This window comes from Ornithodoros turicata, chromosome 6 (assembly GCF_037126465.1).
Source record: "Ornithodoros turicata isolate Travis chromosome 6, ASM3712646v1, whole genome shotgun sequence".
Classification (NCBI taxonomy): Eukaryota; Metazoa; Arthropoda; class Arachnida; order Ixodida; family Argasidae; genus Ornithodoros; species Ornithodoros turicata.
Window position 1 is genome coordinate 16,024,918 of NC_088206.1, and position 14,196 is coordinate 16,039,113.

General features: G+C 45.2%; 1 protein-coding gene across 2 annotated transcripts in view; it reads left to right on the forward strand.

The window, feature by feature from the left end:
- LOC135399256 (sodium- and chloride-dependent GABA transporter 1-like) overlaps positions 1–13,496 on the forward strand; it is a 120,951-nt gene extending 107,455 nt beyond the window's left edge. For both annotated transcript variants that reach the window (XM_064631081.1, XM_064631080.1), the window contains exons 5-12: positions 1,331–1,434; positions 1,507–1,631; positions 2,579–2,691; positions 2,897–3,028; positions 4,391–4,493; positions 4,573–4,673; positions 8,217–8,384; positions 9,231–13,496. In XM_064631081.1, coding sequence (XP_064487151.1) covers positions 1,331–1,434; positions 1,507–1,631; positions 2,579–2,691; positions 2,897–3,028; positions 4,391–4,493; positions 4,573–4,673; positions 8,217–8,384; positions 9,231–9,326 — 942 coding nt within the window. In that variant the 3' untranslated portion in view covers positions 9,327–13,496. The remainder of the gene's footprint in view (positions 1–1,330; positions 1,435–1,506; positions 1,632–2,578; positions 2,692–2,896; positions 3,029–4,390; positions 4,494–4,572; positions 4,674–8,216; positions 8,385–9,230) is intronic.
- Positions 13,497–14,196: the final 700 nt, after the last annotated feature.

Genomic DNA, 14,196 nt, shown 5'->3' on the forward strand with positions numbered 1-14,196 from the left:
TGTCAATTTGGATATATGATAATTGATACAAAAAGGCGTACGCCTCTCTCTCTCCTCGAATCAGAAGCGATAACCCAATCATTCGTGGCAATGGTTGGCGCAGAGCGTGCTATGCGGTGAAGTTCAGTTTTTAGAGTGGAGGAGCGTGCCATGTGGTGAAGCTCTGTTTTAACAGTGCATACTAATCCCCCTGTCCCCCGCTCACTCGTTCCTGCTTTCCACTCTCCATCCGTCCACGTCTCTACACTATTAAAGATTAACTTCACCACATAGCACGCTCCAAGCCAAACATCATCCCGAGTGACATCGTTCTTTCCCGTGATTTGCTGAAAACGGGGGCCGTACGCCATTTTTGTGGCATTATGCAGTTCATAATTGACACTAAAATGGCGTACGCCCCCTGTTTTCATCAATTGAAGGGAGAGAACGTTGTCATTCGGGATATGATGGTTGGCTAGGAGCGTGCAATGCGGTGAAGCTCTGTTTTTAGAGTGTACGCGGCTCATAGCCATAATTGCTTCGCGGCGCTATCACGGAATTTAAGAAAAGCTGTGCTGGCAATATGTCATGTGGATATGCAATCTAAAACCATAGCACACTCTACGCCAACCATTGCCACGAACGAGAGGGTTATCGCTTCTGGTGGGGGGCGTACGCCTGTTGGTGTCAATTATCATATAGCCAAATTGACACAAAAAAGTGTACGCCTCCCCCCTCTCTCTTCGAATCAGAGGCGATAACTCTATCATTCTTGGCAATGGTTGGCGCAGAGCGCGCTATGCGGTGAAGTTTTGTTTTTTAATGTGTGGTATGCATGTGGGTATGGGTCCTAGGGTGTTGCACCTGTTGCTAAGGCGTTGCCGTGCTTTTCAAGCACAGGACGAGAGCCGCCGATATTTCGAACAGAGACTGTTCTGACTGAAGAAGAGCAGTACGTATCTGTTCGAAATATCGGCGGCTCTCGTCCTGAGGCAATTCCCTTCATGTGATCCTTAAGGTGCGTCTTCACTATGCCGATCGGCAAGGCTGATCGGCTTTCTCAGTGTGCATTGCCTATGCCCATCGGCATAGTGAGGACGCACCTTAAGGATTACATGAAGGGAATTGCCTCAGGACGAGAGCCGCCGATATTTCGAACAGACACTGTTCTGACTGAAGAAGAACAGTATCTGTTCGAAATATCGGCGGCTCTCGTCCTGAGGCAATTCCCTTCATATACTTCCTTACGGCTCGCTGAATTTCGACCCGTCTACTTAAGGATTACATGGTGGACAAGACCATTATAGTGCGGTCTCTCCTACTGGCTGAGTTGGTCTTTTGTCTTTGACAGGTGTGGATCGACGCAGCAACACAAATCTTCTTCTCGTATGGATTAGGTCTGGGCTCTCTAATTGCTCTCGGTAGCTACAACAAGTACCACAACAACGTCTACAAGTAAGTCACGTCAAACAGCATATTCGCAGGCACCGTGTTCCAACGGAGGTGTTACATTGCTATCATTTACAGGGACGCGTTGATTGTGTCCTGCATCAACAGTGGAACGTCCATGTTTGCCGGCTTTGTCATCTTTTCCGTCATCGGCTTCATGGCGCACTCGCAGAACAAGAACATCGCGGATGTTGCAACATCAGGTACAATTTGTCCCATCGTGTTTCTTGGTCTCCTTCGACTCTACAAGGACCTGTTGTTCCGTGATAAAAATGCGCAACAAATACAAATAATTCGGCGTAAAATAGTGAGAGAGAGAGTATGGCAACATGATGCGCTCACTGCAGATTAAATGGCCATTGCCGCTACTATCCATATGTCGTGCTACACCCAACGTACCCAAAATATAGCAAAGCACTAGCCAGTCAGACAGACACCTGCAACATGAGTTCTTGTAGACTATGCTTTCACGTCAGCCGTTCGCTGGATGATTTTGCACCAATGTGTTGCATAAAACACGCATTGGAACACGGCCTGGTGTACTTTAGCGTCTCTTGCAGCAGACAGGACATACAACAAATTGGGAGGAACTTCTGCAGGCGCCTTCCAGCCACCCCGGCGCCTGGCCTAACCTATACTCTATTCTAACAACCCGCCAGTCGAATGACAATGGCGTGGATAAACCTGCCTGCAATAGAACGCAGTCCAGACTCACTTGCATCACAAAAACACGCTTGTGAACGATGGAACGATGTTCTGAGGCTGGAACACAGAAGAAAGGACGAACACACAAAGCCTCAAATGCCTAAGAACAATGAACGAAGAAAGACTTTCTTCTTTCTTCATGCTTGTCGAGTCTGCTAACGCGAAACAAATATTAATCACAGTAGGCCTATATGTCTCGCAGAACAAAAAGCATTCAGCTATCGCTGTAATATCCGCATTATTTGTATTAAAGATGTCCATAACGGTACTATATGACTGACATGAACGTACGCGATGGCTCCATAGTGTTCATTGTTCTTTGTTTGCGTATAGTTTCTCTCTTCGGGATGCCGTATAGTACTTTAGCATAAGTTTTTTACACTCGCCCTCCGAAAGGGAGGCATCTCAGCCGATTTAAGCCGTATTTCTCCTTGTGCAAACGCAGGTCCAGGACTGGCATTCCTCGCATACCCATCAGCCGTTCTCCAGTTACCCATCTCTCCGCTCTGGGCCGTCCTGTTTTTTCTTATGATCGTCATGCTGGGGCTCGACAGTCAGGTACGAATGCACATCCAAACTTGTGGGCTTACGAGTAGTAAAGCCAATCGCATGCAAAACTTGCGATCTGTTACCATGACATGAAAGACTGGAATGTGGAGGCGCATACTCTAAGGAAATACATGCATGTTTCCTGAAAAGAAACGCTTGTAGACAGGAGTTTGCGCCCTGCATGTTCATTGTCTGTTATTTGTTACTCTTTCAGTTCTGTACGCTAGAAGGTTTCATCACAGCAGTAGTGGATGAATGGCCGCGTGTATTGCGGCCTCACAAAGAAATCTTCATCGCTATTGTATGCCTCATCTCCTACCTCATTGGTCTCAGTTTCGTCACGCAGGTACGTACAAAAGAAATACTGGTAACGCCTTCAATTGATTCATTAAAGGGGCACTAAAGTCCAAACATTACTCTTCGCGGAATGGAAGATACATTTACCGTGTATTCACTCGAGCGACATTCCCCAGAATATTCAGCGCAAGATGCGAAAAACGTCATAGCATTCTGCTGTCACGCGAACGCTCAACGTCGTGTCTTTACGCGCCCTGCTAACTGTGCACTCCTAGAAATGAACTTCACCGCATAGCACGCTCCGAGCCAACCATAATCTCGAATGATATCGTTATCTTCCCTAATTTGTTGAAAGCGGGAGGCGTACACCTTTTTATGACACTTATACTGTTCAGAATTGTCACACAAAAAAAAGCGTACGCCTCCCGTTTTCAACAAATCAGGGCAGATAACGATATCATTCGAGATGATGGTTGGCTAGGAGCATGCTATGCGGTGAAGTTCTAAGAGTGTGCGGAATATCCTGCGACACAACCACAAGATATTCCGTAGCAGACGACAGGAAAAGACGCTGACGGTGTCGTCTGCTAAGTGTAGTCTGTTAAGTTCGCGGTATACGCTACTCCCGCTATTCCGGCACCGTGTGAATGCTCAACATAACACGAGGTGGAACTTCGGCTCCGTGAGCAGTTTTTTTGCTTTTTCTTCCACTAGAATCTTCCGTGAGGATGTCGCTCGTGTGAACACACGCTTACAGCAGTACAAAAGGAACGGGGTTAATCCGTTGCGTCATTCGTGACTTATTATTGTTTATTTCGAAACTTTTGCACTTTAGTGCTCCTTGGACGCGGGTGTCACTGTAATGTAGAGCGGTCCAGAGAAGTACAGGTAGAAAATGCGAATACGCATAGCTGTGAAGTCAGCTCCGTATGTGAATGTGTCTGATGTCTATGACAATGTGTCAACCAGTTGACGATGTAAGGGCATACTCGACCGCGACAAAGCAGTTAGATAGTAACGCTAATGCCCAGCAGGAGGGATATTTAATGATGCGACACGAGATGTCTTCGCTACAAATAGTGAGAATGAATATGGTTAGAAAAAGACTATCAAGTCAAGTTTTGTATCGTGCTCGAGCATAAAGAGGGTTTTCGAGATCAGCAACGCTGCTGCGATTCACAGAAGCTATAGTACAAGAAGAAATTATGGCTCTGCGAACACGCAAGAAACACTTTTGGTTAGAGATCGGGAAAGAAAGGCGCATGTCGCCATTATGAGGCGTTCCTCTCGTCTCACGGCTCTCCTTCCTGATACCATTGTTAGACATGACGACAAATACCACTTCTTAAAGTATGCAACTGTGCAATTTGCAACAATTCATTTCGATATTAATTTTCTTTCCACTCTCTAGGGTGGCATGTACGTGTTCCAGCTGTTTGAATACTACGCCGCAAGTGGCTTCGCTTTGCTCTTCCTCATATTCTTCGAGGTGATCTCCATAGCCTGGTCCTATGGTTGGTACTTCTCTATCCCCTTACATATTGCTTTCGTAGAGTTGTTCCCCTCAACTGAAACCTTATCCGCGCTTTTCAGGTGTCAACCGTTACTACGCCAACCTAGAAGACATGATTGGCTACAAGCCCTGTATCTGGTGGAAGATATGCTGGGTCTTCCTCACGCCCTGCATTTGCTTTGTAAGTATTCCTGTTTGTGACTCAGCCAGGACGAAAAGCCGTTACCCTTGTAATGTTTATACCAGACGACGCAGCGAATGAGCGAAAGGAGTATGATGTGGTTCAACAGTGAGGGCTTTGACCTCATTGCCGTCTGAAGGATTGGTGAGAAGCGAGCGAAGACGAGGCACAATTTGGGGTATCCCACGCGGTAACTTTAATGTTAATACTCCAGACGACTTTATAGTACGAATGCAGGATGTCAGCTAAGATCAAACACAAGTTCGTAGTTCGCTCTACCGTCTCCGTCGGACATAGGGCAGATCTCTTTTCTCAGCACATCAAAACCAAGCTGATGCTCAAACTGGCTGCGCGCCACAGAGTACAGCAGGGGCCGATCCAGACCTTCGGTTTAGGGGGGGTGCGGTTTCTTTGTCGGAGCGCGTAGTGGGCTAGGGGGAAGAGGGAAATCAAATGTATAAACTGACGTTTTGGGGGGCGATCGCCCAACCACACCCCTCCCCCTTGGATCCGCCACTGGAGTACTGTAGCACAGACTTGAGCACTGCACATGACACTAGTGAATTGCAGAAAACAAGGCACACAACGGGTAGTAAGCCTTACCTAGTAAGCCTTTTGACCTACATGGTGAACTCCATTATCATCTCTGTTCTTCTCTGGACATCATCTCTGTTTTTCATCATCTCATCATCTGTTTGAACTTTCTGTGTAAGTGTACTGGGGTAGCCAGTTCGACTTCGTCGAAACTCACATCCCCATTTTTTTCTTTATCACATCACATCACATCACTAGAGACCGGATTTTCATGCAAATGCATATTTTTTCCTGAACATGGTTTACATTGGGGGTGACATGAAAGCACATTTGAGCCTTGTCCCAAACGATTTGCGGTATGTTTTAGGTGCATGTAAATGCATATTTCATACGTTGCTGCATATTTTGCGTTTTCTTCTGCATATTTCCCTGCTCGTCAGATATGACGTATCGATCTGAACCATATTTCGCATTGCAAGCCGCCGATTAGACACTCGGCATCGTGCCGTCTGCTGTGATTCCTTCCCTGCGAGCGTCGACGCCACTCTGGCTGCGCCGAACACAGCCTGTGCCCTCTCTGGCTGCCACTGAGAGTATGACACGTTCTCTTCTCTGACGCCTACCGTGCGTCTGCCGCTTTTACGTCGTTTCCTTACGATGCCGAGACCTAAGCCATCAATTTCATGCCTCTGCAAGAGATGGACGACAGAGAATCCAGATTTGTGCACCGATGGAAAGATATTATTCTGCAGGATTTGCGAGAAGAAGGTAAGAAAGGAGCGTGCATGGAACGTTCAACTATAGACGAGCAACACTTAAGTTTAATCCCTTGCTATATTTTTGCTTGAGGAATAGTAAGCAGACCTTCGGTCAGGCTGACCTTTCCGAAATAAACGTATATCCCCCCCCCCCCCTCATCCCTTGACGTTTAGAGGCATGGGCTTTCATGCATTGGGGACCTCACCCACCCCCTAAGAAGAAGAAGAAGATTACGAACGAGAGAGAGAGAGAAATATGCGTAAATGGGGCTCGCTTTGCGACGCAATGTACGCGCAAAGACGCTTATTAACGACGCAGAATCAAGGTCGTTCTTTAGTATTTAGTTCACAGAAATTCATTGTCAGGCTGTTTATGTTTCCTGGCTCTTTTTTTTTTTTTTTTTTCTGTCTCTTATAGGTCAATGCAGAGAGGAAGTTCCAAGTGGACCAGCATGCGAGGTCGCAGTGCTACATTTCTGAAAAGGCAAAGAGGAGCAGGACTTCGCTACCCCTTGCCCATGCTGCGAGCTCTCGCCCTGAGTTTGACGAATTTTGTGCGGACCTCTCTGAAGCATTTGTCGCGGCTAATATTCCGTGGTGCAAACTCGAAAACCCGACGCTAAGAAACTGCCTTGAGAAGTATACTCACAGGAAGATACCAGCAGAGTCAACTCTCTGCAAGAATTACCTGCCTCTTTTGTACGAGAAAGCCGTGAACGAAATAAGGTCTTCTGTTGGAAACGGTCCAATGTGGGCTGCTGCAGATGAGACGACGGACGCTTGCGGTCGCTACGTAGCGCATCTTGTTGTTGGAAAACTTGATGAAAATCAAAGGTCCGGGCCTTATCTGCTTGCGAGTCGAACACTTGAGAAAACAAACCACGGCACTGTAGCTAGATTCGTAAACGATGCTCTCAAGCTACTCTGGCCAGATGGGGGCGGAGAGAACTTTAGGATATTTTACGCAGATGCAGCTGCGTACACGATAAAGGCTGCTGACACCCTGAAGGTTTTCTATCCAAACCTCGTGCACTTAACATGTGTTTGGCGCACGGCCTCAACCGCGTGGCAGAGGAAGTTACGGGTTCTACCGTCACGGGCTCGTCAACAAGATGGTGTCAGTCGTGAAGAAAATTTTTGTGAAGGCGCCAAGTCGAAGAGAAACATACCTAGCAATGATGCCAGACGTTCCCCTGCCCCCTGAATAAACCTGTTGTTACAAGATGGGGCACCTGGTTGGAGGCAGTCGACTTCTATGGAAGTCAATTGGACGACTTGAAGGACGTGGTAAACACGTTCAGTTCTGAGGACAGCAGCGCTGTCAGACAGGCACAAGCGCTCGTTGAAAACGCAGTGCTAGCTGTGGAGGGTACAGTTAGTGAGTTAGTGAAAACGCACTTCGTCTTCCCTGCGCGAGCCAGCCGGAAGCTTGTAACGGGAGGCGTCCTGCTCGTGGAATCCTTTGGATGTGGTGAAAGGTGTACGCGAGTAGCTCGCAAAGATTACCAGTCCAGTCGGCGCAAAGGTTGTTAGAAAATTCGACGCCGTGCTACAAAAGAATCCTGAATTTGCCGTTCTCCGAGTAGTCGGCGATCTGTTTGCTTCGGTTCCTAATGCCACCATACCGGAGGTTGTGCCCGCACACCTACTTTCAGCCTTCAAGTATGCTGCACTCACAACGTGCGGTATGGAGAGGTCATTTTCGGACTATAAGAATGTTTTGGCTGACAGGCGCCAGAACTTCACTCCAGACAATATTGAACGGTATCTGGTGACAGACATTTTCTTCAACAGTTCCAATCATTGAAACACGGCCTTGTATTATTTTTTTCTGAATATCCCGCTTTTCGTTATCTTTCATTGTAACCCCAACATATCCGGTTAAATAAAAAGGACATTTACATTTAGAAACCACTCGTCTCGGCGGCGGTGTGCGAGATCGTTTCATATACGGCTCGAGTTTTTACCGCATATATGACACATTTTTACTGCATGTTGTGACCAGGTTTAGTGCATATAGTTGCATGCATATTTCATTACTTTTTAGCGCATATAAATCCGGTCTCTACACATCACATCACAAGCCTTACCTAATCTAGGTGGTGTTATTGCCATGAGATATGTCACTCCGTGGTTGCCCAGATATTTTGCTCCGCTACAAATAATGGCACTCACATCTTCCTAGCTTGTCCCGTGTTCTTTCAATTGTGAATTTATAGCATGACCGTTCCTTCTTTTTCTTGTTATCCAGGGCGTGTTCGTATTCAGCCTGGTGCAGTATAAACCGTTGAAATACATCGACTACGTGTATCCCGTATGGGGTCAGTTCATCGGCTGGGTACTCGCTCTGTCTTCAATGCTCTGCATCCCCGGGTACGCGGTCTACAAATTCCTCGTCACGCCTGGCGACTTCCGCACGGTACGTTACACACACGTCAACTCTATGATGTTTGTCTGCAGGTACGAGAGTTGTCCACACTTTTAAAGCAGGAGTTCGTTGCATAACACTTTTCTCCAACCAACCATCATCCTGTAGGGCGTCATTTTCTCCCCTGAATTGTTCCAAACAGGAGGCGTACGCCTTTTTGCAACATTTATGAAGTTGGGTAAATTGTCACAAAAAGGCGTACGCCCGGAGTTTTGCACAAATCAGGAGTGATAAAGGTGTCAGTCTGCGCAACGGCTGGCCTCCAGCCTGTCATGTGGTGAAGTATGTTTGAAAGTGTATGAATAATCCCGTTTCAAGAGCGGAAGTATATGATGATGTCATTCAGTAGAGATTCCTAATGAAATCCGTACACTAATATGTACCGGTACACCGATACCGATAAACAGGTCTAGACCACTACCCGTGCTCCAGATTTTTGTCGGTTGGCAGGTTTGTCCCTGTCACATATGCATAAGCACATAATGTACAGGTTCACTATAGAGTTCCTAGGGATGACGAAGTGGTTTCACAACCCTGAGAAAGGAATAACGGACCGTGTTAGTTAGGTATTTAGGTGTTGTTATAGGTAACTATCAATGTTGACCAATAACCAGATGTTCTAACCTATACTTGGGGTTTTTTGATGTCGTGCCGCCACTGCAGAGCCGGCAGGTCTGACACCGTGGCTTAACTTTGGGATCGTCTATCCCCTTTTGAAAATACAATGGGCACCACATTAAAGGTTGCTCCGACCGTCGAGTCCGCTTCTTCGGTGCCTCATATTTCGAAAATCTCTCATCTTCCTGTGCATTTCACTAGCGTTTCCTTTTTTTTCAGCGCTGCAAGGATCTCTTCAGGCCAGACATCGACATTGAGGCCGAAATCCGCGCCCGGAAACACCGAGAAGGCAACATGTCCGTTACGGCCGTCTAATACCAGAGAGCCAAGCTAAAGTTTCCTGCACCTGGCTAAGAACGTTCTCCCTGCACCACATCAAAAACCCGCCCCAGAGAGTGCATATGTTGTTGTTGTTCCGACTGTTCACTCTTGTGCTAGGGCGGCATCTCGTTTTCATGGCACGACGCTGGACTTTGCGGACAGAAGGGAAGAACGTTCCCAGTGTTGTCGACACCTGCCCCCCAATCATGGTTTATTCCTTCCCCCTGCTTGTCGTTATTTATCGAGCTACGTCTTCACGAAAGCTGATGGTGGTTGACACAATGCCAGCCACGGATGCCACCGAGGAAGGCTCAACAGTAACCGGCCGTGCCCGAAGAAGCTCTCGGGAAAATATACTGTGACATGCCACGTCCAAACACATGATCCGGTTCAGAAGTCGTGAAGAGGTTCCCACCCTCCTTGTCTTCGTCGTCTCATATGCCTCTCTGTTATCTGTCTTGTTATCTTAACATGAGTACGTAATTTGGTGTTGTTACACAAGCGGTCTCACATCGTACATAAGAGGTACACCTTTTACATGGGCGAAGATGATTTATGAACAAAAATCTTCGAGTTCTTCACGTCGATCTTTCGTAAAGTAGAATAGTACACATTGTTTGTACGACTATTAAAGCTTTTGTGATTTTTTTTCGTTTTTTTTTTTTTTTTGCATTGCGCTCAGTGTTGGTGTTTTTTTTTATTTTTTCGTCGTTGCTTTACGTTTCCAACTCTGTTGCCCTCCCTCTCTTTCTTTTTTATGACCCGCGTCATCTAAACAACATTGTCATTTTAGTCGCATTTTAGAGCACAGGTGCTCTCATTCATGTAGAAAGAAGACCATCCGTCTTTTTGGGACACATTGCAGTTGGATCTATTAGCTTCTCCCTTTACTTCACTCTCTCTTTTTTTTAGGTGGAAGGGACACTTCTTTGACATCTCTTTCAGCTTGTTCATTTCTCATGCACCAAAATTTCAGTGTTTCAAAACTGGGCAGTGCTTTCCACAACACAGTATAGCATTAAGGGCATTCGTGCAGTGTAATATAGTAAAAGCAAAATAATCCATTATCTGTCATATAGTGCGCTGTAGCGTTATAATGTATCCTGTACATAATAACATTATACTCCATCTTTTTATTTTCTCACGTTCACAGATAAGTTATCAGCACGCCAGGACCACCCGCTCTGCTGTATCGTATAGCTATAAATGAAAACCAATCCAATGATGTTTCGTACAACGGAGTTGGTATCAAGCTCTGCACCTTGAAATCACATACTGTGATTGCAACAGGTCTAGCATAGGCAGCATCTGCTGCATTACATACAAAGTCATTATATATACTGTACTTGTATATTGATGTCAGCAGTGTATCGCATGTGTTGTTACGTGGAACTAGTGCAACTTGTTTGGTATGCCGTGTATTAACTCGAACGCTCCGGTCGTAACGTGCTCTCCTCAATCACCTAATCAATTGCCTAATTGCTTCCGTAAACCGATGCTGATGTATGAATCATTTCATCATGAACAAGCAATATTGTCAACTACAAGCTAAAACCTCGATACATGCACTTACTTGTATGTATACATTTACGATAATACCTGGCTGGTTGCACGAATTTTTCGTATGTGTAATGCGTTTAAATGATGTACCAAATTCAGTACTAAATTCGCACTAGAATTCAGTACTGAGGACGGTTGACAGCCAGTCCCCGGGCACATTACGTCACCGCCAGCATTCGTTTCCATTTGGGCGTAAAACTTTGCATGCCTGTGTACCTGAAGCCCCAGTCTCCCTTGATCAGCACTCTTCCATCGAAGACATTGTCACGAAGTCTTCCATATTTGTTGGCGGGCCTGTCACGCGGACCTGACCATGGTTGCCATGGTCACCAGTGAGGCATCGTCGTTTTTCTTTTCTTCTGAGACCCAAAAAAATATTTTTGTACCCGGTTCGCCCCGCTTCGCCTGCTTGCAAGTGTTGCGCGCAACGGTATCTAATCGGTATCAACGGTATCTAATCGGTTGGTCACGTGAACCGTGGTGATAAGCCATCTAAAAAAATATAAAAAAGGGAAGAAAGATGAAATATACCGCAGCAACCGTTTAGAGCGCGAGCCTTCGAAATGTGGCGAACCCTAGGCATCGCTATACTATATATGTACAGCACCATCGCTGTCGTACAATTCTATATCTACATTTGCTGGAACTGAATGTGTCTTCCGCGACATTTTTAGCTGTCTTTGCATGAAGCGTCTTCCCACAGAGTGCTTCCAATTGCGTCGTCTTCCATAAACTAACGCCAGCAATTGCCCCCGTTTATATATATATATATTTTTTTTTTTTTCTCTGTACATCATCCGAAATATCGAACCATATAGGTGCGGAAGCTTAGGGCGGTTTTGACATTATTGTATTAAATAATCGGTAGGAGTATGGTAACGTTACCTACTAACGTTACTACTAATTTGTTTTTCTTATGGACAAAACTTATAGGTCAAGACTGGAGATACCGAGTTGTGTTCGTGCCGTCATTTTTTCTTTTTCTTTTTTTTTTTTCTTTTTGTCACGAATTTTCGCAAGTGTGCGTCGTTGAACAAATTTAATTAGCATAAGTCGACCAAGTGAAGTGTCGTTATAAAATCTGACACACATCATTCTGCATACACGAAGAAGTATTTGACAGATGTATTTTCTTAACAGCGCTGCCCCCCATTTCTTTCTTTCTGGTTCTTTCTTTTTCTTTTTTTCTTTTACATCGTCGCCGTGATAAGACATCGGGATTGACGGTCGTGGTCAAAAGATGTATGTGCATATTGATTCGTTTTAACAAGAAAAAAAAAAGTCCGTGTCGTCAAATATATGCCCTTGTTGAGGGTAGTGTGTAACTTAAGCGACGTTTTTAGCTCATTCAGGCGAATTACATGCCACCCATATCAGCGCAGTTTCGCCCTTTTCTCAGGCGACGACTGAAGTGAAACAAACGTCTCCATTTTCTAGCTTACATTTTACACATATAGCTGTGTGTGGTCCACTTTGTACTCTGCTCGGTCGCTATTGGCTGAGCCACCACGGATATCGACGTCTTCCAATAGTGATGCGTAGAAAGCGCTACACGTCACGAAGTGACGCTAGCTGGGCTTCCTTGCTTCCATCGTGAAGTTTGAAAGAAGCGCATAGGTGATTCTATAGGAGTCGTTGAAACAGGAAACTGCTTGTTTCGACCTATTTCTAGTTACTCCCTCAAGAAGAAGTTTAGCGGACCACTTCAAAAAGATGTGGTCTCGGGAATTTCCGTTTTATAGAGTAGAGAATTTTGCTAGGGCCCCGAGTCGTCCCACTCGATCATTGACCATGACGCAATATTATTTCGCAACAAATTCACGTTTTACTTTATTGATCACTGCCGCCGTAGCGTTGTTTGTAATACTACTCGCCCAAATGACAATTACTATATCTGTATGAGAATCACGCTTGTATATAGGCTTCCACGCGAGTACGTGTGTTGGAATGCTGTGGCTGTGCCGATAACTATAGGAACGAGCACCGAATCGCCCGGACTATTTAGTGTATGGTACGAGACCCTACCGACTGCACTGCGAAGGAACACATGTCCGTTAGAAAATATAACCATATTTCTGCGAGGTAAATCCCGGACAAAGGAATGTTTAAAAAAATCTTGAACCGCTTATCCGATGCTCTTCTTGTAAATTCGTCGAGTGCTGTTGGTTTGTCACCTATTTCTATTGCAAAAATAAAAAAGAGGAAGAATCCTTTATGATACTGCATGCGAAGCACTTGTGTCATTACTCCCATTGTGTCCTCTAAAGGGAGTAAGTGGTGAAAAGGTAGCATAGCAGGTGTTAAGAAAACCACTGCATCCACGCAGATGACATCAAGACACGCCCCTACATTTGTTTAGAACGTGTTCGAACAGAACCAAAGTATATTTTCTTTTTTTTTTTTCTATGGGAGTATCTTTTAATGATGGTGTTCATTGATTGCATCATTACTTTCTTAGACACACACGTATGGAGCTTCAAAGATTTTTCGACCTTCTCTTTCTCTCGTCATAGTTTCTTTTTTTAATAATCGTCTCTCATTTTTGTCATTGTTACTGTCATGTTGCCGTTTTATCACTGGAATAAATAAAAGTAATAGAACCGGTCCAGTTTCTCTCTCAACTCTTTCCCTCTCACCCGTGAGGGTCAGCGAAGTTTCGGATTCGAATGCGTTCGAGAAAGACAAAACTTGACGGCATGGTCTAGGTCAACTATAGACCCGTTATCTTCGCAGAGATTACAGTTTACGTTAAAGTACCCAGAGGATCATACTAATCCATAGACCATGTGACGTAATGATAATTGTCTTGTGACGTAAAGCAACGCTGTCAAAATGTCAACAATGTCAAAATATATCATGTGACGTCACAATGGGACACAAGGAAGAGCAAAATATTGTATAGTCCGTTAAAAACCGAAGTGAAATAGACGACAAGCAACCAGCAGGGTCCTGAATATACACTCCAAGAAAAAAGGGCGCAAAAAGGTGGTAACTTCTACAGTTACCACCTAGGTCAACATAGCGTCTGATAAAGGGTGTAAAAGGGTGGTAAAAGCAATTATCATATATCCAAATAGCTACAAGAAGGCGTGCGCCCCCTCGCTCACCGAATCAGAAGCGGTAACCCAATATCATTCGTAGGTAGCAGGTAAAACTTTGCAACCTTTTAGGCGCAACATATGCGACAACTATTACCTCCTAAAAGGTGTAACTGCTCCATTCTTTTTTTCTAAGAGTGTAGTTTAAATGGAAAGGCTCTACATCTTAAGTCGGGTTATCCCTGATTTATGAGTGCTCTGTATTG